The sequence below is a fragment of the Lynx canadensis genome, chromosome B3 (assembly GCF_007474595.2).
Source record: "Lynx canadensis isolate LIC74 chromosome B3, mLynCan4.pri.v2, whole genome shotgun sequence".
Taxonomy (NCBI): domain Eukaryota; kingdom Metazoa; phylum Chordata; class Mammalia; order Carnivora; family Felidae; genus Lynx; species Lynx canadensis.
This window is the reverse complement of record NC_044308.2, coordinates 141419974-141442608: the sequence shown is the minus strand read 5'-3', so window position 1 is coordinate 141442608 and position 22635 is coordinate 141419974. Positions and strand designations below refer to the sequence as shown.

Below are 22635 nucleotides of genomic sequence, written 5' to 3'. Positions count from 1 at the left end.
CACAAGTGACAGTGTTTCCAAAGCAGAAAGCAATTCTTGGTGACGCTATAGACAAACCAAAGCACGTTTTCTTTGGAAGTGGGTGGTAGTTGCATTCCTAGAGAATCCAGCACACGTTAAACCTGGGTGAGGGAAAAAGGAGCACTTTTTCTTAAAACAGAGCTAAGTTCTGACTCAGATCCTTGCGTTTTTTTACCTCCATGTGCTCGGAGGGACACGTACAAGCGATCCTCGTGTAGGACCCGCCTTGTCACCGCAAGCCGTGCAGCCCTCCCCACCCCTGCCCACCGAGCCAGTCTCTCCGCTGTCCTCCTCTCGTGCTGAGAGGCACACGGGTCACCCACCTTACAGACGGAGACATCCAGGCCCAGAGAAGGGAAGTGATGGGGGTGTCACGCCAGGCCCAGTACCACGGCCTCTCAGTCCCTGAGCAGATCGCAGCTTACCCATCACCACACAGAGGGGGCTGCGATCGGCCACTAGCTGGTGAGAGACCTCGGGGGACAACCGACACTCCATGCCTCACACGTGATCTCCACAGAGATCACTGAGCCTCACCGAGGCCACACAGCGAATGGCAGAACCAGGACCGGAGCCAGGCCTCCTGAATCCCAGCCCAGAAGAACACAACCTGGGGACTCTGTCCCTCGCAGAAGGCTGACTCCTTGAGCTCTAGCTGTGTGTCCCTACCGCCCCGCCTGAGTTCCGGGGGGTAGCGGTGACCGAGGCGGGGTGTGTGTGCAGGGCCAGGATGCTGGTGCGGCTGCCCAAGCAGGAGGCAGTGGGCGTGGCAGCAGGTAGGAGGCTGGGCTGCAGCACCGCCCACGGAGGGCTGGGCTCTCCAGAGTCCGGGGCTCCCCCGCCTCTGCATCCCCCGTCAGCCACAAAAGCAGCTCCACGGTCAAATCGGAGTTCTGGGGAAAAACCTAAACTGAATATCTCTAAGATCCTTCTCATCTTTAAGCTTATTTCTAAGTACAGATAAATATAAGCTCAATGAGGGAGCAAGGTACCCACCTGTGTGGTTTTTCCAAGGGAACGGCCACCCTGCTTTCCCAGGGAACTGCTGGGAATCATTCAGGGAGATGCTCTCTCCGCCGAGCACCTGACTCCCAAAGCACAGGGTAAAGATCACAACTGTTCCTGTTCCCGTGTCTATTACTTTTAACGCACAGGTACTTCACCTCACAGTAACGGGAGCGTCGCAAGGTTATGAGAAGTTGTCCGCGAGAAAGGGGAAAAAAGGGAGGCGAGAGCCAAAGGGGACTAGACCCTACAGCGGCCCGGAGCACCGTCCCTCGCTGGCGGCACGGCTGTTCTGCAGACACGCACCTGCTGCCGGGGCAGGCGGCATCACGTCCCCCGGGGTTTTCACAACCAAACCAAGAGGTCAGCTCCTCAGTCAGGAGCCGTGACAACTGGGAAATAACTCACAGTCCGGGACAGAGCCATCAGCATTAACAAATAGGAGAAAAGGAGCACCAAAGCCAGGGACCTGATCAACAGCGAGAAGTAACGACCGAGAGTTCGACAGAGAGGGAGGAGATTTAAACAACAACCACTGAACAAACAGGGGAACTTGAAGAGTAAAGTCCTCTGGGGCCGAGGAACGCAGAGGCTGATAACAGCCCCCGTGAAAAGATCACCGTGGGTTTCACAAGAGCGCACGTTTACGGGGCACGTACTGTGTGTTCTGGGCCCTGTATAGGGATGAGGGCAGCTAATCCAGGACGACTCGTGAGGCGTGGTGTAGGACAAACATCCACTCTTTGCAGTTCAGGAGGCTGCGCGCAGAGAGGTCAAGCAGCTTGCCCCCCCCCCCCCCCCCCCCCCCCCCCGGCGGACGTGTGTAACTCCCGTACCATTCACACGTCTGCAGCCCGCGGCACGCAGGGCCGTGAACTCCAGGCCGTGAACGCAGAGAAGGGTAACAGGCGACCCCTGCTCTCAGGGCGGGGCATTCGGGCACTTAGCACTCCACAGCGTGTTGTGGGTGCCGTGAGTGCGGAAGCACCGAGAAGGTGCTGGGGTGCCCTGGGAACAGGGGCCTCTCACAGCAGCCAGGCTTGAGCATTACAGTTGGCAAGGGGAATGTGAACAGGGGAGCCCTGGGAGCACAGAAAGGGGGCTGCGAGGCCCAGATCGGGGAGGGGGCGTCATGGTACACAGAAGTTCCAGGGAGAGGGAAAAAGGAAGCACACAGGAAGCACAAGGAAGGAGGAAGGAATAAAGAGGGGCCGGAGGAGGGAGCCAAGAAGGTAGAGGGGCTTCCGAGAGGAGGGCTGAGCGGGACGGGCAGGGCAGGGAGAAGCAGTGACGGAAAGAAACGTCCTCAGGGAGGGAGCAACAGCTGAAAAATGTTGGCATCCAACTCCTGTGAGGTCTAGATTTGTCCTTGGCTATGTGCCCTTTTGCCGGCTGCATATTCTGCGAGAAGACCACGAGCTCATCGGAAGGCTCCCCGTGTGCCTTTCTTGTCACTTTTGGCATCCTTTCTTTTTAAAAATGTTCCTGAGATAATTTAAAACGGTACCTTTTCCAGCCTCCTCAAACCCCAGAGCCACGGAATCCCGCCTCTCTTGGTTTCAAAGCGGGGACAGTAGCATGGTGGGTTCCAGGACCAGCAGACAGCAGGGAAATACGCTGGTCAGATGTGCCCTGGAAGTGGGGGAAGGCGTGAGAGGGGCCTTTGCTAACTGGGAAACCTCCCCACCTGCCAGCTTCTGGAAGCATCTGGGTCTTTTAACTCTCAGACCTCCCTTCCCTCCTGTAAGAAGCCAGATGAAGGAACAGCCCAGGAATCTCTCTGTGACCGACCAGCATGATTCTAGACGCTGAACTTGAAGAAGCTCCTCGAGTGGAAGGAGAGGTGCAGAGAATGAAAGAGAACGCGAGAGGGTTTTCTTCCCTGGCTGTGCAGACACGAGTAACGATAACGATTCCTAAGATGCGGACAGCGCAGACGCGACTTCACCGCAGTCCGGTGGGGAGGGTGCACTTATTATCACAAGCCTGATTCACACCACACGAGGCCACATGCCTCCGTTCATTTGCCGAAGGAAACGCAAGAGCCTTTTTGTCATTCGAGGACGCACACACTTTGGGAGCGGGAAGCCACACGGATGTGCCCAGCCTCAGCCACGCTGTCCTGCACCTAGGACACGCACTGCTGCAAATAACGGAACCGTGAAATCCCCTACGAACGGAAGGGAAACGTCCACCCGTACTGGCTAACAGAAACGCAAACTGGAACCGGGCGTTTTCCCTTGTCTTGTGTTTACTAGGATCAGCAAGAGTGTGACTGTCCAGTCCTGGGGAAGCCTGGGGCAGAGGATGACTGTCATACGTGCCAGGAAGAGTATCAGCTAGTGCACTCATTCTGGGAGGCATTTTGGCAAAATACGCCAAAGCTTTAAAGATGTATACGTCGTCTGACTCAGAAATGTGCCCAAGAAGAAACCGGATGCACCTGCAAGATACCAAGCATACATACAAACACCCACGGAAACAAGAAGGCCCGCTGTTACCTGAAGGGGACAGCAGAAGAATCGTACCTCGTGGTGCATCTTCAAGGCACCAATGCAATACTCCGGCCACTTAGATGGAGTGAAGATCTGACCATCTTGGCACAGAGTAACACTCAGAAGACAGTGCTGGGTGAGAAAGGATTACAGACTGTATATACAGACTATCTCTGAGGAACCTATTCGCTCACTTAGGAACATAAAACGTCTGGAAGGATTTATGGAGTGTCAACAGCACTCCTCTCTGGGTTGTAGGATTACAGGCAACGTTTGTTTGCTTGTATTTTCTACCCTCTGTGATAACCAAGGACCGACTTGCTCAGTGACTGCATGATGAGGGATCCTGCCTCCCGGGTGTTCTGGGCCCTTGGAGGGGGTAAGAGAACATTCCTCTGTTCTGGTTTCTGCACAGCGTCTTGCCCACTCCTAGTGACGGTCACAGGGACATGGTCCGTAAACAGCGAACCAGAACTCAGTCCCGCCCGACACCGTACACAAAACCGCTAGGACTTACAGAGATCTTGATAGGTCCGTAGCCCTCCTTTCCCACATGGGGAAACTGAGGCCCATATAGAAGCATATAGGAGCAGTTGCCTATATAAGGCTACTGAGCTGTGAACTGCTATGTGTCGAGAGAATACACTGTCAGGGAGGGAAGCCGCACGGGGGCCGGGCTGGGCGTCCAAGCGCAGCCTGTAAACATTACCCCCTGCCCGGAAGCTGGCTTTAACCAGGCAGTGGTGAGCTCCCCCTACAGACAGTGCACAGAGCGAGCCCGGGGGAGTGCTCCCTGGAGTCGATGGCAGTGACACAGGGGTCGTGACGATGCAGACTCACCCACACAGGGGCCGTGTCTTTAGCTGTCCTCCCGTGCTGTGTGCACTGCCCAGCCCAAGCCCCTGCCGTCCCCAGCGTGGGACGACCCGCTGAGGCAGGGCCATGGAAAAAACACTGGATTTCTAGCCAGAAGCCCCAAACCTGTGTCTCAGTTCCACCGGTAGGTTCTGGAAGCCACGTTCCCCTTTGTAACGGCCCGTGTCTTCACCTCCCCATCTGAATAAATGTGTGTAACAGTGACTGGCCTAACTACCTCCTGGTAACAGAAGCCGAAATATAAGCACGTGAGAGCGCAAGGAGGTACTTTCTTAGCCAGACAAGGTCTCTCTGCAGCGCTCACCCCCCGAGGCTGTTTGATTAGTGGGAAGTTTCCTCGAGAAGGGCGGGGAAGGGGCACATGGGAGAGATGACTAAAAAACAGAGCCTAGGCGTTTTAAAACAGTATAAACATTATTATTACTCTAACCATCATCTGTGTCCTCCAACTAGGCTGAAGAAGTGCCACTCTGAGTCCCGAACTTAGCACAGGCCCATCCTTGTCCATCACACCCTGTCGTGCAGACCGTATGGTCTGCGAGCCAAGCTCTGTGAAGAACGGGGGCCAGCAACCTGCATGGACAACGGTGACCAGAGAGAGGCAGGAGCCTCCGTTTCCACCTACGGGGGTGACACGGAGGAGTGCACCTTCTCCACACAGAAGACAGCCGTGCGCTAGGAACGGACAGCTCCTCCCGCCCCCCAAAACCACCTCCAGATGTCGGTTCCTGCAGAAAAAGCCCTGATAACCCAGTGATTGACTGCCCTTGTCCACAGAGACAATCCCCAAACCCAGAGATTGTGGGTCCCAAGGGAACCCTAAGCGAGCTCTGCGCCCCTGTCCTCCTCCAGAAACCGAAGCCACCAAGCTCCAGGCAATTATTTTATGTAACTTGCTAAATTAAGTTCCCTAGGCTGGGCCTGAAGTCGACCGACGAGTATGTGAACGTCACTGCTGCAGACAGACCGATGCTGTGAGTACCAAGGAACAATGTTAATAGACAGGTCTTCCAAGGGTCGAGTGCCCGACCGTCACTTTCGTGCAGGTGTTAGGCAGCAGAAATACTACTGGGTTGGGCCCATTCTTTCTCTAGAATCATCTTAAGAATCCCAGCCCTAGTGGGCCTCACTAGGTGGCGAGGCAGGAAGCAGCAAAGAAAGAGCAGAGGCTGTGGCTCCCTGCCGGCCTTTAGCCACAGACGGTGCGGACTGCTGAGCGAGTGGGTCCCAGCTAATCCTCTGGTCGCTTTCCTCTCTGAGCCTCAGCTTGCGAACCCAGATGTCATCCGGGCCCTCGTCTCCCAGGGCTGGCTCGAGAGTCGGGTAGAGGAGGGGCGTGAAGACCATTCACTACCCGGTCCTCAGCATCTACCGTTTGCTCTGACGGGTGACCTGTTTGGATGCAGGCCTCTCGTGTCCGCCCGGCTCTCAAGACCCTGGAGGGACCACACTAGCGTCTGCCCACGGACAAGGAGGCGGAGGTGGGAACCGCCGAACAGGACCCATCCCGGGCAGACACAGAGTCTCAGAAAAGGCCACGGGCCCCAGATGCCTACCAGAGAGGGAAAGAGGGGCAGGTGAGCGCTTACGAGGCACCAGACACGACAGCGGGCCCTTGAGCCCTCTCCACAGCTCTGTGGCGGGACGCATAACCTTACCTGACAAGGAAGGACGCTGAAGCTTACGGAAGATAACCACATTTCACAAGAACAAAAGGCAAAGAGCCAGTATTATTTGTGCTCTTATCACATTCCAGGCCCTGGATGCTAAGTGCTTTATAAACACTTTCAAAATGAATCTTCGAAACCACCCTGGGAAGGAGGGTTTATTATCCCAGGGCCACAGGTGGCGGAACAAAGACTTAATAGAAGATCTCACTGCCCCCGACCCGAACAAGTGCTTTTTCCGCTACCGCGAACCGCCTCCCACTGAGGGCGGGTAGGAAGGGACTGCCCGGCACGCCGGGGATTTAACAGAAAACAGCACAATGTCTGGCAGCGGGAGGGCATCTGCAGTGGCTGCTGGTGTTAAGCGAGCTCTAAAAGGCTGAACCACGGAGAGGAGAAAGCGCGGAACCAGGTGGCAGGGCACCCCGCAGCGACAAGGAACCAACGACAGAGGCGAGCGATTGCCTGGATGAATCCCTCACGCAACGTCGAGGGAGAGAAATCAGGCACCAGGGACACACTATATGAAATACACACATAGCGAAGTTCAAACACAGGCAAACCGCTCTGTCGTCTCAGAAGCTGACGTCCCCCCTGCCCTTGGCGGGGAGGGGGAGGGACAGGGTCTCTCTGGGGACCTGCGGGCGGCGGGGGGGGGGGGGGGGGGAGCAGGCACATACGCGTGTAAAAGCTCGCCGAGCGGCACACTTCCAGCTTCTGCGTGGTACCAGCAGGGGTCACACTGCAGGTGAAGGAGAAGCTAAAACCTTCTCGGTGCAACCAGATCTTCCACCAGAAGGTCACGCCTGCAGAAGCAGACGAACTGGGACAGGCCGCCACTTGTCACGGTGTGGGCTGTCAACGAGGCCACTCTCACCCGGTGACCCCACCCTCAGCCCGAGGCGGGCGGAGGAGCTCTGGGTTCCTCGCGGCCCTGCGTGAGCGACTTCCTCCCAACAGTCAGGGGCTCTCATCTGGCATCGAGGGTTGATTAGCTGACTTCCCTGTGACCAGGGTGAATGTAATAAAGATTTAATAAAGCAACGAGTAGTTTTTATTTAAAGTTAGCACTTGCCTTGCAAGGGCCAGTTGTCTGATTAAGTCAAAACTTTGTCTCTGCCCCTCGACATAGCCATCTGAACAGATCGGATGAAGCTTAGCGCTCACATCCTGGGGCAGATGAGGAGGTTCGGATCGGAAACCTTAAACCCAGCTCACTTCACCACGAAGCACGAGGCTCTTCGGTTTAGGAGAGAGCGCTCTGCGGGTATGGTTCTGCGTATGACCCATGGGAACATACTCAAGACGTCTTGTTTACTCAAAGAAAATTCTCCTAGAGTTTAAATTGTGCCCCAAAGCTACGATCTGTCGGGCCCAATGGATACATAGAAGCCATCTCCCCCTGGGTCTTAGGTACCAAGCCCCTCTGCTTCCCACCCCAGCTCCGCCAGCCGCCACAGTGGTCGTAACACCGACAAACGCCAACGCTGGGTGACGGATGTGTGTCAGGCAGCCTGCTAAGCATTGTAGACTCTGCTCGTTTAAATTTCAGAACCACCCCTAGAAGGCGCCTGGCCGGCTCAGTTAGTAGAGCGTGTGACTCTTGATCTCAGGTTTGTTAGCTCAAGCCCCACGTTGGGTGTGGAGCCTACTTAAAAAAATAAAATAAAATCAAGTCTAAAAACAACCTTTGTCACCCCCATCTGACAGATAAGGAAACTGAGGCACAGAAAATGAAGTGACCTGTCCAAGGCCCGTCCCTTAGCTAGAATGTGGCAGAGCCACGACTCACACTGAATGGCATGACCCTAAGCCCTGTTCGTGCCTAGCAGGCTCTACCAAGGTTAAGATCTCTGGCAAAGGGCAGGACCGTACCCGTGGGCGTCCAGGCACCCACGCCTTAGAAAGCTTCTGTCTTCCCTCGGAGGCGAACACTGCCAATTTCTAATAAAAGCCACAAGTGGTTTTGCCCTGCCTAGAGCCTTATGCTGGCATCACCCGGCCCCGCTCCCTCCTCCAGGCCCCCGTCGACCCCAAGTACCAAGCCCGCCCACCGTCTTCCAGGTCTTTGGGGCTCTTCATCACGTGTGCCCGAGGCCCCAGAAACCCTGCAGGGGGCTCTCCCCGCACACGCCAGGCGTTCAGGCCTGGGTGCCCTCGTCGTCCCTCTGCCTGACACGCCTGCTCCTCCTCTGCCTCGTGAGCCCCCTCACCCTTCAGAACCGCAGCCCAGATTTCCGCCCTGTGCCCCCTGCATACCTGGCCCACGCCCAGGGAGAGCACGTATGAGGCACCACATTAGCAGTTTAGGGATGTACCTGCTCCAAGTGCTAAGTGTCTGGAGGGGAAGGACGCCGCCTGCTCATCACTCACCTGTCCTGCCCGGCCAGTCCCTTATACTCAGTAAACATTTAGTAAAAGTTTACTGACCATAGGAATGAAGAATTCATGAACAAATCGTGTGTTTGTTCCCTCCCATCTCTGCTCAAGACGTGCTCTAGAATACGGAAGATAATAAACATAAAACGTATCTGGACGCAGAGCTTCAGGAACGCACCAACACAGAGCAACATAGTTCACAAAAGGCAAGAAGACGTGCCCGTCTTCCTCTCTTCCTTCCAACTGTTAACATCTTTAATGAAACATCTTTAAATCCGGCAGCAGGCCTCTCTGAGGACCCACACAGCATCAGCCTGACGCGGCGGCGGGGCTGGGACACCAGACAGCCAGTGCCGTGGGAGGGTGTGGGTTGGGGGGGGGGGGGGTCTCCGCCTCAGGCCAAGGCAGAGTCCCGCTTACCTCCTTCCTGGGAATTCATGATGTTCAGGGCAAACAGCATGGCATTGGAGAACGTGGTCGCCTCTTCCTTACTCGCGAAGTTTAAGCCGTATACCTGGCGGGCATCTCGCCACTGGTGGAAGGTCGGCGTTGCCTGATTGTACTTCAGCCCTTTCACGATTGAATAATTGATCACAACCTGGGGGGGAGGGGGGGCGGGGAAGACAGAGAAATGCGTGTAAATAAATAAAAGGTAAGTGAGCTGGACACAGCAGCTCTGGGGCAAGGATAGTGTGTCCCCTGGGGCTACCAGGGGACACAGAGGCGGGGGTGGGGTGAGAAGAAGGGGACCGCGAGGCCAGGCAGCTTTCCAGTGTGATCTACGCAACGGCGAGGGTTTGAGAGCCAGCTGTTTCGTCTAGGTAAATAATTATGCTCCGGATGGGAGGCCGGAGCTGGGAGTCAGGTTCTCAGGGTCCAGGTGTTGGTCCTCGCTCACAGCCACACCCCCTACAGCGGTCACTTCTCTGGGGCTCAGTTTCTCCAATTATAAAATGGGGGTAGTAATGCTCTCCCAGCCTAGTGGGGCTGCTGGGAAGGCCACGCCGCGATGCACGTCTTATCTAGATTTCTAGGCACAGAGACCCCCAAGGGCGAGAGCCTTCCGGCTCCTATCTCTGCCTCCCGTGCGCACAGTGTCTCGTACTTCGGCTGCATTAAGAATCGGGCTATCAGTTAAAAGGCTCAGTTAGAAGAGCGAAGGTGCCGCACAAACGTACAGCATTGCTGATCCGCTGGCAAACCTCGGCTGCCCGCGAGGAGCCAGCCAGGCCCAGCAGGGAAGGTGGAGAGCAGATGGGGGCGGAGCCCGGACCTTCAGGTGCCCGCAAGCAGCTGGGGGAGTCGCTCCGGGTCGGCCCGGCCTCGCAACTACTCTCGCAGACACTTAATGGGGAAGTATTTCCAAGTCCTTCGAGGTGACGCGTAGTTAAGTGTGGCTCGGGGAAGGCGGCGGGAGGCCCGGAGCCGCTGTCTGCCGCTCGTCACACGATCCGACCTCATGGAACTTAACAGTCACCCCTTTTCTGACCTGGAAAGTGGGAAGAGTGGACACGCCTACGGCACGGCAGCCTCATGGCGCGTCGCGAGGGTCAAATCCCGCGTGTGCGAGCACCGAGAGACAGCAAGCTCGCTGCAGACCAAAGTATGCAAGCAGAGCGTGGACGAGGCTGTGGGTGACGCCACGGGAAGGGTCTGCTTTAGGAGACATTCAGGATTGCTCGGCCTCCGCTGGCTCTGAGGCTCCAGGTTCTGTGATCTGAAGCTGGACCTAACCCCGTCTGCTGCCCCCGTGGGCCAGGGAGGTGAGCTCAGGAAAAGATTCATAAACGCAAAGGGACGTGGCCAAGCCGCCCTGCTAGCGGGCTAGGCCCTAAGACGCGACCCCTGATTTATCACTCTTCTCGACGGCTCCATTCTGCCGCGCTTTGGGTAAGGTAAAGCCAGAGGACAGCAGATACGGGCACTATCCACAACAGCTTTTTTCCAAGTCTTAGCCAGGTGGAAGGTGGGTCTGGGGCATCCCACAGTGGAGGGGGAAGAGAGAGAGAGAGAGAGAGAGCGAGCACATGTGAGCTCAGGCGAGCTGAATCAGCTAAAGAAACAACTGTTTCACATTTTGGCACAAAGCTCCTGGGGTGGCTCTCTCTAGGGTTAGCTCCAGATCACCAGAAAAAGGGCTGGAGGCTTTGTGGCGTGTATGCATGAGAAGGGGCACAGTGACTTCTGGTTAGCCATTCTTTTCTTCTGGAAGTTTATTTATTTTTGAGAGAGACACAGAGAGACACAGAGGGAGCCTACGTGAATGGGGACGGGCAGAGAGAGAGAGGGAGGGAGGGAGGGAGAGAGGGAATCCCAAGCGGGCTCCGCACTGTCAGCGCAGAGCCCGACGCGGGGCTTAAACCCATGAACCGTGAGATCGCGACCTGAGCTGAAATCCAAGAGTCAGACGCTTGGACTGAGCCACGCAGGTGCCACCTCCCACCTGTGGCTTTTTTTTTTTTTAAGTTTCTTTATTTTCGAGAGAGTGAGACAGAGAGAGTGAGAGCGAGAGAGTGCTGGTTAGCTGCTTTTAAGATGAGAGCACACTCACGGCGGCAGAGACCAGAGTGGCCTGGTAGGTCCTGCTCCTTTCTGCCGCGGGGAGTCCCTACCAGCAGTTCTGTGTTCAAGTGTCTCCGCTTTTGGTGCTGCACTTTTAGAGCCGAGAGCCAACCAGAGCAAGCCAGAGGGAAATGTTTTCGGTGGAAGGAGGTCTGGAAACCACCTTACAGTCAAGAATGGTTGGGGGCGCCTGGGTGGCTCAGTCGGTTAAGCGGCCGACTTCGGCTCGGGTCATAATCTCGTGGTCTGTGAGTTCGAGCCCCGTGTCGGGCTCTGTGCTGACAGCTCGGAGCCTGGAGCCTGCCTCGGATTCTGTGTCTCCCTCTCTCTGACTCTCCCCCGTTCATGCTCTGTCTCTGTCTCAAAAATAAAAAATAAAAGTTAAAAAAAAATTAAAAAAAAAAAAAAAAAGAATGGTTGAGGAATCTTGAGGCAAGATGAGAGGAGGCTTTAGAGGGTCACCACGACCGCGCCTGGTCTGTTTTGGTAAATGTTCGGTGCAGACGTGAGAAGACTATATTCCACCTTCTATATTCTGCCTGTGGTTTCTATAAATGTAAATTAGGTCACGTTGGCTTATAATGCTATTTTCTATCTCTTTACTTATTTCCGTCTGCTTGTTCAGTCGGTTTCTCGGAGGTCTGATTAGAAGCTTCAACTCTGCTTCCGGATTTGTCCATTTCTCTCTTTAGATCTGTCCGTTTTGCTTTATATGTTTTCTTTGCTATCTTAAAACATTTTTTTTACATTTATTTTTGAGACAGACAGAAAGCACAAGCTGGGGAGGGGCAGAGAGAGAGGCAGATGGGAACTGAGGCGGGCTCCGGGCTGTCAGCAGAGAGCCCGACGCGGGGCTCGAACTCCAGAGCGATGAGATCATCGCTGAAGTCAGACGCTCAGCTGACTGAGCCACCTAGGCACCCCTATATGTTTTGAACATGTATCATTAGATGTGTACAACTTTAGGACTGTTCTTTCTTCATTTTCCTTTGACCTTTTTATCCTTAAAAAGGTCCTTGTTTACCTTTAGTAACACTTCTGGCCTTAAAGCCTATCGTAACAGTAACACATTCACACCAGCCCCCTCCTGGTCCCCGTTGGTAAGATTTGCCTTTTCCCACTCTTCCACTTCAGCCTGTGTCCTTATCAGCTTTATTTGCAAAATGATTCTCCGAGATTTGGAAGGACTGATCTGGACAGCTGCTGACAGAGAAACTTATGTTAAAAGGTCCTACGTTGTTTTGTGCACGAGCCCACAGTTAGCAAGCCTGCGTGTTTATTTGGGGCACGGGTGTAGGACTGAGTGAGGGGGCCTTCTCTGTCTTCCAAGGGAAGACGAGCCTGCTTCTGAGGTCTCTGCATACAAGCAGTCAAGGGCCCCTGACAAAAAAAAAAAAAAAAAAAAAAAAAAAGACACTTAATGGTGGAAAGCAGTCTCCCTGACCCACACATTCACCTCGGTCTAAAAGCCACAGAACCCACAGGTTGGTCGCTCATCCAAATCTCTACCAAAGAAGGGGCGTCCTTCCCAGACTTCTTACCAAGCAGCCAGCCAGCCTGCGGGCTTGCAAAGCACTGCGTTCCACCCTCCAACAGCGTGCGTGGAAGAACGCATTTCCTGCCACGGAGCTCAAACCTTCATAACAGTGTCCACGTGGCATTCCTAGCCCCGTCTCGGGGGTCCACAGAAAAGCATGCCTTCTCCTCCACGCACAGTCCGTGGGCGGTGTGGACACCGTGGCCCTGCCCCTTCGGCCTTCTCCTCTCCTGGCGACTCTCTCTTGCTCCCCCTTGAGCCGTCCCGCAGTGCAGTGCTGCTGGCAGACCTGTGACCGTCCGGGCGCCCTCCCTTTACAGATCCCAGCCTGTGGCACTTGGGTTCGGTCCCGACATTCCAGGTGAAGTCTGACCGGCACATAGAGAGCGGGGCTATAAGCCCCCTTCCTCTGGACCCCTGGTATTAATTCAGCCTGACAGCTCGCTAACATTTTTGGTGCCATCACTCGTTCTCAACTACAAGCCTTTTGGTATTTCTTCACCTGTAATGTGAGACTCGGGCTAGCCCTCCGCTAACGACACTACAGTGTGCCCGTCCCTCTCGCCACAAATGATCACCTGGCTTTCTATCTGCTTATTGAGCAAAACAGGGGTGATAATTCATACACTGTTACCCTCTGGGGTTCCTGGGAGGCTGAAATAATAGACATGAAAAGTGCTGCATGAGCTATACGGCGCATGAAATGTGCATGATATCCTGACTGGGTTATAAACCCAGGGATCTCTGCCTGTCCTGAAATGTCTGACCTCGCGCTCCATACGGACTGAAAACCAGATCTGTGGAAATCAATCTTTTCTCTGGAGGCGCAGAGGCGCCACTGTGGGCCAGGTTTCCTGCCACTTTCTCTAGGGCCTTGGCTACTAAGAACGCCTTTTCTGTTCCCAGGAACACAGCCATCCATCTGGGGAAAGAGTGTCAACCACATTCCAGGAACCTGCTGCTTGAACACGCAATTCCAGGTGGAAGGCTGTGCCGGTAACTTCTCTGTCAGCCTCTGGGAGTCTCTCAGAGTCAACAGAGCCTTCAAATTTCTCCAGGACATCACTGAGGCCCGCCGCCAGTCCCTCCCCACGTGGGGGAAAAGGTCACCTCCCAGAGGAGCCCCGACGTGTGCTTCCTGCCGAGGCCCCGGAGAGCAAGGTGCGTGTTGGCTTCGGGGAGTCCCGTTCTGCGGCGCCCGGCCATTTCCAGCACATTGCGCTGTCTTCCTAGTGTGCCCGGAGGGCAATCAAGAGGTGGGAAGGGCACGGGAAACTTGTCACAGTAAAAGCAATCACCCAGGGACCACCCACGGCGATTCAGGAACCGCACCGGGTAACGGGCCTACGTCAAAGCCACATGGCGGGGAGGTGCCGCCCTCCCAGCCACCACCCAGGGGTGCTACGGAAACGTGGCAGATGTTTTTGGCGGTCGCCATGACTGGGGCTGTATATCCTGCGATACGTGGGACAGGGTACCTCTGACAGGTGGAGCCAGAACCAATGAATTGGAGGAACAGGGAAGCAGCTTCTGGAAGATTTCTAGAAAAACCTTGCTGGCAGTAAGGCTCTTCGACCAGGGAAAGTGATGCCTCTGAAGGTACCAAGAGCTCCAGGCTGGAACCTTTATGCGGGGTCCTGAGGTGGGGCTCTCCCTTTCAGTCACAAGAATCTGAAACTTAACAGGGCTGTTCTGGCCAAAGCAGAAACCCATTCAATAGGCAACATACTAAAAACAAGAGTCCTAAGTTTCTGTTCTTGGTTTTCCAATTGCTAACACGCGGATTCTTGCAGAGACAACAGCTAACCTGCTGCTCAGTTTAGCAAGGGCTGGGCCGACAAAGGATGCCCGGAGACGTCATTTGGGTAGAGTTTTTCGTAAATGCTGAAACCACAGAACTGTTAATTTCACTGCTAAAAATGTCCCTGTCGATCTCTGAGAGTTGAAGGAAGAACACTGAAGCAGCAACCAGAGTCACTGTGGTTAAGTTACATCAAACCCTTCTTCCACATCTCTATTTTAGTCCGGGTCATAGCACACTACTCTGCCTGAGCTACGTGGGCACGACTACTCCTCACACACACAGGCGGACTGATCTCGTGTGTGTTTGCACAGACTCACCAGGCACACTCACGAGCCACCTGGTCTGATGTGCCCGGGATGTGCTCTTAGGGACAGAAGTGATCTCAGACTCTTCACGTCACCTTGATATTCCTTCCAAAGCAACACTCTGGGGGCCGAGGAACCAGACCTTTTCACAGCGTTATCACTTATGGCCACGCAGGCGGAAAGTAACACTAACACGGTCTGCAGTATCGTTTTCAGAGCCGTTTCACATCCATTATTTTATTCTATGTTATATTATGTTGTATATGACAACAACACAGTGAGGAAGACAGAGTGGGGATGACCCTCTCTATAAGACAGATGGGAACAATGAAGTTCAGAACAGATAGTTTGCTCAAGGTCTCGTAGGAGAAGATGGGGGCAGAAAGTGAACCCAGATCTTCTGACTCCAAATTTTGATTTTATTGATGTATTTTTACCTATTTTCACCATATGTGTGTGTGATGGGGGGGGGGACATACGCCCTTGACTATAACCTGTGGCCCCAGCACTCACCTGCTGATCCTGAAGCTTGACCCCAACGACTCTGAAGGTGTTGCTGGCAGTGTTGTGGTAGATGTTGATCCGGCTGAATCCCTGCTGGCCGGCTTTGATTGGTACCCATTTCTTACTGGTGTCATCGTAGACCATCACGGAAGCCCGGGCTTGGCAGATACTCTGTTCACTGCAGACCGAGAGAAAACTTAAGCGTCAGCCTCAGCTGTAAGGGTTCTGGAAGCCGGCTTTCCCTTTTCGGAAACGGAGGCCGACCGCTCCTTGACACAAAGGAACTTCCAACCGTCAGGGCTTTCAACTGCCCCCGGAAGGGCTGTTTTCATTCTCCAAAGACCTCGAGGAGTAGAGAGGAAATACTGTGCCAACATTTCCCATAGCTTAGAAAAGACAGCCTTCCCTTCAGGGAAAAAGTGCTTGAATGAGACAGGAATTCCAACTACAACTGTCTACACCATTCCGGTCATGGTGTTAAATAAGACACTGCGTTAAAAGCATCCAAGTGTCACAACGTAGGACGTAGCCATTTGCTGCCCCCATTTTGTAAATGTGCAAAGAGTGGCTCAGAGACTTGGAAAGATTTACACAAATTCACACAGGTATTCAGAGACTAAATTTGGGATTTCCACCCAGTTCTTTTGACTGTAAAGCAGATGACACACATAATATTCTTCACAACATCTAACAAAAGGCTCAACGTCTGACATTATGATAGGGAAGCATCATACAAGCTCTGCGGACAACAACACAATTAGCTGACCTTCTGTAGAACAGAGTGATATAGATGACACTACAAGATGGTCGTACCATACTTTGCTGAAGGCATTTCCCAAGCAGCTTCGTCTGTTAAGAACATGACGGAAAACAGGAGAGCAGCACTAAAAGCCCCGGGAGAGAGAAAGTGGTCATCTACCAAGATCAGTGCACCACAGCTCCTGCCAGGGTGTTGAGAGGGAGGCTCTCTGAGCCCACTGGCCTCTTCATTGACATATGAGCCCGATAATCTTGGATGCATAGTTTCTCAGTCTCTAGCACGCGAGAATTCCCAAACTGAAAAGGTAAGGCATGCTCCTTAAGGTCAGGCACGCCCGTAACAGTGAGGAGTGGCAGTTATCAGCAAAGGAGGGCATATAAATGCAATTTCAGAATTAGAAACAATATTTAAAGCCCAACAATTCGAGGCCAATACAGAAGGAGTTTGCGTAACAGATAATCATAACGTTGAGACTAAGCAGTCTCAACAAGAAAAAGTCATGTGATGTCCACTTAAGGAGTCAGAGAAGCAAAGTATCTGAAAAAGATCCCTGCCCCCAGCCCCAGTGGTTGGGTGACAAAATAGGGGTGTTTGGGGGTTGGCCCTCGGTTGACCTGGAAACCTCCACCTGGCCTACACCGTCACTTCCTAAGTCTCCCAAAGAACTGGGCTTCCCCAGGACCCCGCTCCCCTGTGACTCAGACAGCAGGTGACCTAGTGCACAGACTGATACAATCTTAACAATAATTGTGTGTCCAGGGTACACACAAGCCCTGCCACACATGCTCCTCTGCTTTGCTTTACATTTGACGACTGTCCAGCCAACGACTTGCTGGGCCAGTGCTGGGTCTCAAACGTCCTGCTGGCCGCCCCCCCCCCCCCCCAGCTGTGCTCTGGGGTTCAAGAGTCTTGGGTGGGCTTGACCTCAGCCGACCAAGCCGTGTGTTGAGAGCTCTGTGCGTGGCCAGGCATATCGGGAGTGAATTGTTATGCAACGGTGCTGCTTCTTCTCTCCCCGTAAGTCATTCATTCATTCGACAAACATTTAAGGGGGAATCAGTGATGATCAAAACAGGCGTGGTTCCTCCCCACAGATAGCCAGGTTAGAGAGAAAGAAGAAAAACAAATGGTGCTGTGCTTTGACTTTTCTGAGTCTGGGAGCCTGAGACCGTGTATCTTGCACGAGACTGCACTTAGGAGGAGGAGTGCTCCGGCCCCGTGCTGATGACACCCAGTAGAAGTGAGAGGAAAGAGGACACAGCAGCAGACAGGCCTTGGTTCAGACCATGGTTCCACAGTCACGTGAAGCGAGCACAGATAAAGTTATGGCCTCAACTGTGTCACTGACCGCTGCTGACACGCTCCGTCGCTGACAGTGAATGCCAAGCAGGTGTGTGTTCCTGATGCGATCCCGACATACTTCCGCGGTCACAGGGATCTGAGCGGAGACCCCAGCCCTACCACTTGGTGGCACGGGCCCACGGAAGCCCTTGGGATGACCCTGGGGAAGCAAATCCGGGAAGGTACTGTGAGATGGGCCACGCTGTCTAGAATCCCTGTGCAGCCGCCACTCGAGTGTGCCCTGTAGATCTCCTGCTGTGGGAGCGGAACTGACCCACGGCCCCAGCCTCCGCCGCCCCGGGTGCCCCACCAAGGCATGCACAGAGGCCACACTTCTCAGGCTGCTCTCCACCAACGACTGATGTGCCAGCTCGCTCCTGCCTGACGTGGGGAATCTTCCAGGGGGGAAACTTCCAGGGGGGAAACCTTCGCTCGGGGCCCTGCATCGGCCTGAGACGCCTCCCACTAGGCCCTTCTGCCCCTTCTCCTTTCACACCTGCATCACGGCCTGAGGCTCCCCCTGCCTGCTCCCACTCCCTCTGTCCTTCACTGACGGTTCCCCGCGAATCTCTCGCCCGCTTATCATCCGAAGGGTCTTGGGGTCTGCTTTGTGGAAGACCCAAAGTGACCTGCCCTGCTACAGCACAGACAGGGGCATGCCTGCAGGCCCGGAGCCTGGCACACAGCAGGTGCTTAATCAATGCTCCCTGCAGGACCTCAGGGCCTAGAGATGACCTAAGCCACTGTCACGACCAGTGCAGCAGGCCTTCTAAAGCAGCTCTACGTGCAGACGAGGCCTTGAACCGAAACCGCTTGTTGGCGGGAGGCTTATTGTTCCCCAAAGTAGTTTCGGTGGTGAAGTGGTTTTGGCCGTTCGGCAGCCCCCCCTCGTTCTAAGCGACATTCCCCTCCCTGTGTCCTCCAGAGTCACACAGGTGTCCTGGACGGCCTGGGATGGTCCACTGGACGGCTGAAGGGACCTCCCCTGTTACTCACGGGACAAAGCCGCAAGCCCCCTTGCCGTCCCCGCTCACTCTCCTCCAGTGACCCCTGCTTTGTCCCGTGCTCCCTCCCTGTCCAGGTCCTACGGCCGAGTGTCATGTTTTCACATCAGTGTGACAAGCACAGAGGCCAGTGAGTCAAAGACACTTAGTGATGCGGAGATGAGCAGGGCAGTCCCTGCCCTCACAGAGCTCGCAGCTACCCGAACACGCGGTGGCTCGTCTCACGCCTCAGCGGCCCTGGAGGGGCTGGGGGGCCTGGAGACTTTCTGTGACTTTCTGAAGAAGACGCCCTGTGTGCTGCCCACGAAGGGCCTCAGCCCCAGGCGAGCTCAGGAAGGGGATGTGGGGCTCCGGGCGGGGGAGGCAAACAGCTCAGCCGGCGTGCTATGCAGGGAACTGCAGCTCCTGGGGGCCGGGGCCGGGGGAAGGGGGGACCTGGGGTCACCACATGTCGTTCAGGGTGGCATGGGCAGAAGTGCCCACTACTGTGCTTTGCCCGAGCACGTGCTTACACACCAACAGCTATCTTGCCCGTTGTAATTACAGACACGGGTTCCCTGCGGCTGCCGTTTTTAACACCTTACGTGTGCAAACCGAACCTGGCGTTAACCAAAAAACCCCATTCTTTTTTTTCCCCCGTTTGAACGGCGCTGGCCTGACTCTGTTTACTTTATCACCACTAACGAAACTGAAATGCAAGAAAATACCCATGTCTTCTGCCTAAGATTCATCTTGCTTGTATTTTGGGATTTTTGTTTTCATTTTCATAGGATACTGATTGCTCTCCAGCCTGGACCTGGTCTCTGAGCTCTACGTAGTCACCTGTCTTCTCTGCATCTTGGCTGGGTATGGAAACTCTGTACCGTCCCCAGACATCATGAACTTTGTTTGTCTAAAGCAGTTAGCATCTGAGGGCGGTTCAGGCAAATGTTTTCTTTTTTTTTTTTTTTTTTCTTTTTTTTTTTTTCAACGTTTATTTTGGGGACAGAGAGAGACAGAGCATGAACGGGGGAGGGGCAGAGAGAGAGGGAGACACAGAATCGGAAACAGGCTCCAGGCTCTGAGCCATCAGCCCAGAGCCCGACGCGGGGCTCGAACTCACGGACCGCGAGATCGTGACCTGGCTGAAGTCGGACGCTTAACCGACTGCGCCACCCAGGCGCCCCGCAAATGTTTTCTTTTTAAAAATACGATGAATGAATGAGTGAATTATTTTTTGAAAAGTACATATAAAATTTCCTTTACTAAATGAAAATCGACAATTCCTTCCTCCTCCCTGCCAACCCCCCAACCCCCAGCAGGCCACATATACTCTGTGCCCGTGCTGACCGGTCCACACAGCTCCCACCCTCCCCGGCTTTGAGGTGCCCGGAGGCACACGGAGCTGGAAGGGAAGCTAAGGTCAAGTCTCATGAGGGCCTCTCTCTGACAGGCTCTTTATGTGATCAAAACAACCAGCTGACTAGCAGGGGGGAAATGCGTCGGAATAGGCTGGTTTATGCTACATGACGCTGGGTCACCAGCCTGATGGACTTTCTCCCCCGCGGGACCTAACAGGCTGCTCTGAGCAGTAGGTACAACCAGGCTCTCTCCCAGAAGAAGGCTCTGTTGGGACAAGTGGTCCAATCCTATTGTCATCTGGGCGTTTGTATGGGTATGTGTATGGGTATGCGTACATAGGAGTGTGCAAAAAATTGAAGGCTGTCATTTCCCTCCTGGTGGCATGTGAGACATCTGTGAAGCTCTGAACAGTCCTGCTGTCAGGAGCTTAGAGGAGAAAGACTGTGTGACTCTGGGCCTCAGTTTCCCCAACTGTTCAAGGCTAATCTGACCTCGGGAGTCCCTCGGACAGCGGTGAGTACTTGCTGGGCCCAGCCCCAAGCGAGGCACCACCAGTCCTGTCACTGGCTCAGCAGTTAATGCTTTTAGACCACACATCAGAGACTGCTACTGAGTATCTGTTGAAATGCCTCGCTTAAAAAGAAAAGGCGCAAACCACACCCCAAAGTTTCTGTACACAGCCAGGGATCTTCCTGGACCTGGCACGAAAACCCCTTGAGCATCTGGAGATAACACTAATACACAGGAACAGCGTGCAGCCCAGCCCGCAGTGCAGGCAGCCGGAAGTCGGCCTCACGCTCTCGCCCGGCCGATGCTTCTGGAAAAGCGGAGGACACCTGCCCCGCCAGCTGTGGGACGTGACGCGTCAGACCGGGAAGGAGGTTTCTGACCTTCTCCCAGGAGTATGCAGCCCCTCCATCCCAGCCACACGCCCTCTAGAGCAGTCAACTGGGAATCCCCTGCCACCCTACCAGTAAGGACCTTTCTGGGCTTTTTCAACAAAAGCTTAAGAGAACAGAGTACAGATTTATCAAGCAAGGACAAAGGATGTCAAGCCAAAAAGGGAACAGACAGGCACAGGCGTAATCACAGAGGCTTGCTGGAAAACTAAGCCCGGGGTTGGGCACGGAGACCCCCGCGGCCAGAGGCCGGCTCCTGGCGCTGTGCTCGGCTCTGCACCTGCCCACAGCACTTTTCAGTCTGTCCTGCCCCTCAGTACCCGCATCGGCCTCCTCTTCCCCACTAGACTGTGGGGACCCTGCTGTTGCCCCCTCTGCCACCCCAGTGAGTGTGCTGTAGACGCTAATAATTGTTTGTTGAATACATGACTCCAAGTGGCTAAGTGTGTTCATGATTGTGAGCCCGTGGGAACATTCCGTTTACAACCCCGCTCCATTTATCCCGAGAGGGCAAGTGGCTGCCAAACCAAAGCATCTGTTACGGATTACCAACACTGTTCTTGGTCTCATGACGCCCGGGATCGGAGGGCCGGGAAGCCTCGACTCTGAGCTGGGCCTACAGCGCCCAGTGCCTGGGAGGCGGCCGCGTCCGCAGGGGCCCCCTGGCCTCGCCCCGCTGCCCGCCCAGGCTGGGGAGACAGAAGGCTGCCCTGGGCAAGTGCGCGCTGCCCTCCCCAGCTCCTCGTGAGAGTCAGCTGAGGATCACTTCTGCAAAGACAGGATCCCCCCTCCCTGTCCCCTCCTGCTCAGCCCGGTGCCCTGACTCGGCCGCTGCCCCCTGCAGACAGAACAACTCATCGCACAGTCTGACTCTGTCTCCCCAGCGGGACTGGGAAGCGGGTTTACCTGGGGCCGAGGGCAGGTCATCTGGCACTAATACCCAGACAGGACAACCGGAAAGCCCGTGCGGGGAGCCAGGGTGAGCGGTGCCCCTACTGGGAACTCTTTCTTCCCCTCTCAGGTTAAGCACCTGATAAGCACCTGTGAACAGGGGCGGGGCTGATGTGAGCTGGCATGAACGTGCCCACTGCCCACCCCCTCTGCTCTCCCATCAGGCTCTTGCCTGTCCTGCTTCCCCCATTTTCTCAGCACTTGCTCACGCCCCAGGCCCCCTCGGAACCTGGCTTCTGTCCCCGATGTGCACTCAGAACCCTCATCTCCTGTCTCGAACAAACGTGCCACCATGTCCGTAGTTCTGAAAGTCTCTCCTGCCTCTGCCTCTTTCTACTCTTCGGCTCCCATTTCTCTCCGGGGGCCCCTTGCAGCCCCCCTTGTGCGAGGTTTTCTCTTTGCCGCTTATACGAGGGGTACTTAAAGGGGGGGGCACAGAAAGGCTTACTGAGTCTAAGGATTCCCTGAAGTTATTTGCAAAAGTGAGCGTGCGAGCTTTTTCTGAAGTAGGCTTTTACCGTGTCCTCAAGGGGTCTTTGCTCCAAAACAGATTTTTTTTTTTTAATTTTTTTTTTCAACGTTTTTTTATTTATTTTTGGGACAGAGAGAGACAGAGCACGAACGGGGGAGGGGCAGAGAGAGAGGGAGACACAGAGTCGGAAACAGGCTCCAGGCTCCGAGCCGTCAGCCCGGAGCCCGACGCGGGGCTCGGACTCCCGGACCGCGAGATCGCGACCCGGCTGAAGTCGGACGCTCAACCGACTGCGCCACCCAGGCGCCCCCCATAACCTTGTTTTAATGTGTGTTTCTGTTGATCGATTTGGAGTTACAAATAAATTTTAGTAAATAGGCAAACTGGAAAATATAGAATCTGCAAGAAAGAAGAATCAACCGTACGTAAAATTGCAAAAACACCCACTTATAATTTTACAAAAATACATATATACTTTTTTTTTTTTAATTTTTTTTTCAACGTTTTTTATTTATTTTTGGGACAGAGAGAGACAGAGCACGAACGGGGGAGGGGCAGAGAGAGAGGGAGACACAGAGTCGGAAACAGGCTCCAGGCCCCGAGCCGTCAGCCCGGAGCCCGACGCGGGGCTCAGACTCCCGGGCCGCGAGATCGCGACCCGGCTGAAGTCGGACGCTCAACCGACTGCGCCACCCAGGCGCCCCCAGGTTTT

The 22635-nt window shown here is 54.6% G+C and overlaps 1 protein-coding gene across 1 annotated transcript in view; it reads right to left on the bottom strand.

Annotated features, from left to right (window-relative positions):
• Positions 1–22635, bottom strand: part of EVL (Enah/Vasp-like) — a 152971-nt gene that overhangs the window by 42533 nt on the left and 87803 nt on the right. Inside the window, 2 exon segments of the mRNA XM_030319957.1 lie at positions 8864–9041; positions 15165–15333. Coding sequence (XP_030175817.1) covers positions 8864–9041; positions 15165–15333 — 347 coding nt within the window.